Source organism: Echinops telfairi, unplaced genomic scaffold (assembly GCF_000313985.2).
Source record: "Echinops telfairi isolate 266 unplaced genomic scaffold, ASM31398v2 ScPeMD7_20;HRSCAF=75, whole genome shotgun sequence".
NCBI classification, from domain to species: domain Eukaryota; kingdom Metazoa; phylum Chordata; class Mammalia; order Afrosoricida; family Tenrecidae; genus Echinops; species Echinops telfairi.
Window position 1 is genome coordinate 9,938,606 of NW_022103917.1, and position 4,331 is coordinate 9,942,936.

Sequence of the window (4,331 nt, forward strand, 5' to 3'; positions counted from 1 at the left end):
CTCCAACTGAAGTGACAGAATGTGCAGCTCCTGAGGCAGCATTTATGTCCAAAACTCCTCCATCTCTCCACGTGGGAAAAATGAGTATCTTTAGACTGTCCAGTACCTCAGTCAGACTAGTGATTTCTGATTGCTTTCTATTCTATGCATCCATCTCTAGCAAATATAGTGTTACATCCACTGGCTTTTACAATTTTCTAATATAGCTTCCTAGGAACTGTTCCTTTTAGTTTCTTTTCAGAATAAGATCTTGAATTCCATTATAAATATAATCTGGTATATTTCTCACCATATGAAAGCTAGTGAAGAATTCATATTAATTTTCAACTCACTCATACAACTGAATTCAGATATGTTATAATTGCTACATTACCCTCTTACTTTCAAATTTGTGAAGCTCTTTGATGCTTTCTGTTTTAATATGCATGGGCACATATAATATCTTATTTGGAAATCATCTGACCACACTTTTGCTTTCCAGCATCTATAGATAAAACCATATCCTTAGTTAGGCTCCTAATTAAATGCGTTAAGAGATATCTTAACATTTAATCCTCCTTTCAGTACTTGGTCAAGGTGCATTATTCTGTGAATATGCTACTCTGGATTCTGTTTGCTAATGGATTTTTCCACTTATGTTGCAAGGCAACCACATCTGTGACCAGTGCCAATTATTCTCTGGGCGAGAGACAGAAAAGCAGGAAATGTGTTTTACAAACATCACTAAAAAGCCATTCATAGGCCTAGGGACACAGCAGCAAGGATGAGGGCGGGGCAAACACAGATACAAGGGATACTCCTCAACCAAAATCACTTGGACCATTTAGTTTCCAAGACTAGGGAGTTCCACCTTCTTCAAATTTACAACCTTGCCTGGACTACCCACCCCCACCCCTGCCTCTGTTCCCTACAAGTCTCCCACAGTTATCCAAAGTAAAGATTCACCAAGCTCCTCCTATTCCAATCACTCCTTTAGAGAGAACCTTGGAAACTCGCGCCTGCGCACTCGAGGGATAGGGCCTGAAACAGCAGTCTGCGCAGGCGCCAAACTCCCTAGTCCGCGGCTGCTCTGCCCTGCCCGGGACCGCCTCCACGGACACGCACTTCCGGAAGGGTCTTGGGACCACATCAGACAAGCTCCAGACGACCAGACAGAGCCAGACCAGCGCAATGGACGGTCGTGTGCAGTGCATGAAGAATCTCGTGTCTCGGCCTAGAAGGTCCCAGGCGCGTCGGTGGAGAAATCCGATCCCCTTTCCCGAGACCTTTAATGGCGACACCGACCGGCTCCCGGAGTTCATCGTGCAGACGGGCTCCTACATGTTCGTGGACGAGAAGATGTTCTCCAACGACGCCCTGAAGGTGACGTTCCTCATCACCCGCCTCACGGGGCCCGCCCTGCAGTGGGTGCTCCCCTACATTAAGAAGGACAGCCCCCTCCTCAGCGACTACCGGGGCTTCCTGGCCGAGATGAAGCGGGTCTTTGGCTGGGAGGAGGACGAGGACTTCTAGGTCGGACTCCCTGCGCCCCGGATGAGGCGCCAGGGACGGTCCCCTGCGCGCCCCGGACCTGCGCCGCCGCCGCCGCCTCCGCCGCGGGCGCCTTCCGCCCCCACCTGCCCGCCCCGCTCTCCGCCTGCTACCACTCCCGCGTAGTGCTTGCCTTTGTTCCGGAAATAGCGCCCCAGGTCCCCCCCGCTGCTGCTGCCACCACCCAGCCTGTGTCCAGAACCCCGGCTGCCACCTTCTGGGCAGGCCCAGCCCAGCCCTCCCTGCGCAGCAGCTGCCTGCAGGGCTCCTGCCACACACTGGACTGACCAACACCGCAGGCCATTGCCAGCCGCCCCCGGACCGGATGACCAGAGATCAGCGCTGCCGCCACCAAGTCTGACTTCCCACCAGCAGACTGACCCTTGGCCCTCAGGACTGGCCTGGGTAGAACCTGAGCTGGCCGCGACCCCTGGACAATGGTTCAGACAGCCCACAACTTCCTTGAAATGGGGACTAGCTTTTCCCCTTGAGCAGGCTCCATTCCCTCTCCCTTTTGTCTCTGCAGCTTTGTCTCAGATGTAAGATGTGTGCCTTTCCCTCAAAAGATGACCCATGCTCTCTGCCCAGCTCCTCAACTCTACCTGGATGAAAATCTCTTTTTAATTATTATTTTAATTTTCATTAAACACTAGACACTGATTAAAAAAAAGGTTGTGTCTCAATATTTATGGCGTCTCTCTCCCTGTTCTTGGAAATGGGGTGGGTGGATGTCTTGTTCAGAAACTGTTCCCACCCTGAAAGATCCTTGGCCGTGTGACCTCTTGCTTTAGGAACAGGAAAGGGGGTTGTCTGTGGCGGTGCTGGGAAGGGGAGCCCACTGGGGCCCGCTCTGCCTGAGGGCGATGCTACTCAGCCCTTCAGGGTGACTCCACTCACCCTAGAACCTTGACCGTGACCTGCACTGCCCACAGCCACGTCACCTTAAGTCCACTGCTGGGCTTTTTGGAAAAGGTTTTCACATTTCCAAGATCGCTTTGAGAATACAACTCCCAAATTATGATGGACCATGTTCTTCCACAGCTTGTCCTGTTATCTAGGGAACCAGCAGAAAGAGGGGCTTTTGAAAAAACACCATATTTTTACACAGATTGTAAATGAGGCCAATTAATATTTTATTTAACCCATTATCCAGGGTACCAGCAGAATGAAACAGATGCTTTTTCGAGTACAAAACAGCATTTACTGTTACACAAAATCCTGATTTTCTAGGAAGTGGCAAACAAAGAAATGAGATTGTTAAATCTGCTACAAAAGTTGTCCCATCAATTTTCTGCACAAGTGAGCTTTTACATTTATTTTTATTTATTTATTTGAAAAGTAGCTGTCTTTAATCATCAAAATTGTCCTAACCCAGGGGGAAGAGAACTTAGCCTAAACACAAAAAGGGTGGGACTTCCTCTTACTGATTTCAGAGGCTAGGAGAGGGGGGGAAAGAAAGAGAATCCAGAGCTCAGATCCTGCTTTTTAATTTTTTCTCCCAAATTTTACTCATTTCATTGTTGAATAGGCTAGCTTTTTTTCTTTACATTTTACTTGTGAATATATGCACAGCAACATCTGCCCTCTGTTCCCTCAATAATTGTTGATCAAATAAAGTTAAATGTTCTGATAATCATGATCCTCAGGTGAGCTTGTAGAAACACCTTTTTGTGGTATTAAAGGGTCAGAACCTGGGAAAGAAGAGTGCATCATCAGTTTTCCGTTTGTTTCGTGTATGTGTGGTGATAGGTTTATTGTGCCAACCTGGCCAATAGGAACAGGAACATGTAGGATTAATCAGGTTGCAGTTTGATTGGAAGGCAAAGAGAAAAATAGCTCAGCAAGGCCCACCCCGCGCCCTCTGGCTCTCTGTTGATGGGAACATGCATGCTAGAGCTAGTTCTCTGCCTCAACTTGTAGGCTACACTACTTGTGGGCCAGGCCAATTCATGAATCATGTTGCTAGAGCTTTAGGCTCCTTTGAAACGTGCTTAGCCACACTGCTGGTGCATACATTGCTTGAGCTTGATGCTGGTGGATCCTGGCACCTTCCATTGCTTGTGTTAGATATCCATTCTGGGCCTGCTTCACAAAGTTCCTGAGCTCCCGACTGCTGGTGACCCACCCTGCTGCTTGCTGCCTGTGGGCAGACTCTGCTTGCCTTGCCAAAGGGAGGACTCTTCTGTCTGCTTCCTTGACACAGGAGCCCACATGAGTTGAAGGACTTACAGTATATTGACGGTTGCACAGAAGTGAGTTGAACTGAACCCTCTCTACTACTCTGTGGACTTATTAGCTGTTCTATTCCTTCTCACTGTATAAGCCTATCCATATATATATATATATATATGTATATATATAATACCAAATAATATATAATAACAAGAGCAGCAACAACAAGAACCACAGGACCAAGATGTGAATGGAACATGCCGGCATGGAGTAGGGAAACAGTGGAGAGGTCTGGGGGGCTGGCCCCAATCCCAACTACTAAGTGGACACCTGCCCCTCCCTCCAGAAGAATTTATTTCAAAGGACAGCATTGAATCTGCAGCTCCTGGAGAGGGACATATCTGATTGGAGCACAAGGGAGCTGATGAAGGGGGAAGAGGAGAGAGTGGAGCACAACCTGGTCCACCAGGCCATGAGGACTATGTTCCCAATTAGAGCAGCCAGTCCACAGAGAGGACCACATGGCTGGCCCCACTAGGAGACATGACCCCCCTCACTGACCCATAGCCCTACAGGGGACAACACCTGAGACACGGTGTGGGAATTGCACCTGATCTGATCCCGCCACA

General features: G+C 48.6%; 1 protein-coding gene across 1 annotated transcript; it reads left to right on the forward strand.

Moving 5' to 3' along the window:
• The first annotated feature begins 1,102 nt into the window (after nt 1-1,102).
• LOC101661890 (retrotransposon Gag-like protein 8B) lies at nt 1,103-2,213 on the forward strand. Its single transcript, XM_045288370.1, has one exon. It carries the CDS (start codon nt 1,171-1,173, stop codon nt 1,510-1,512), a length of 342 nt encoding a protein of 113 aa, XP_045144305.1. The 5' UTR covers nt 1,103-1,170; the 3' UTR covers nt 1,513-2,213.
• The last annotated feature ends 2,118 nt before the right edge of the window (nt 2,214-4,331 follow it).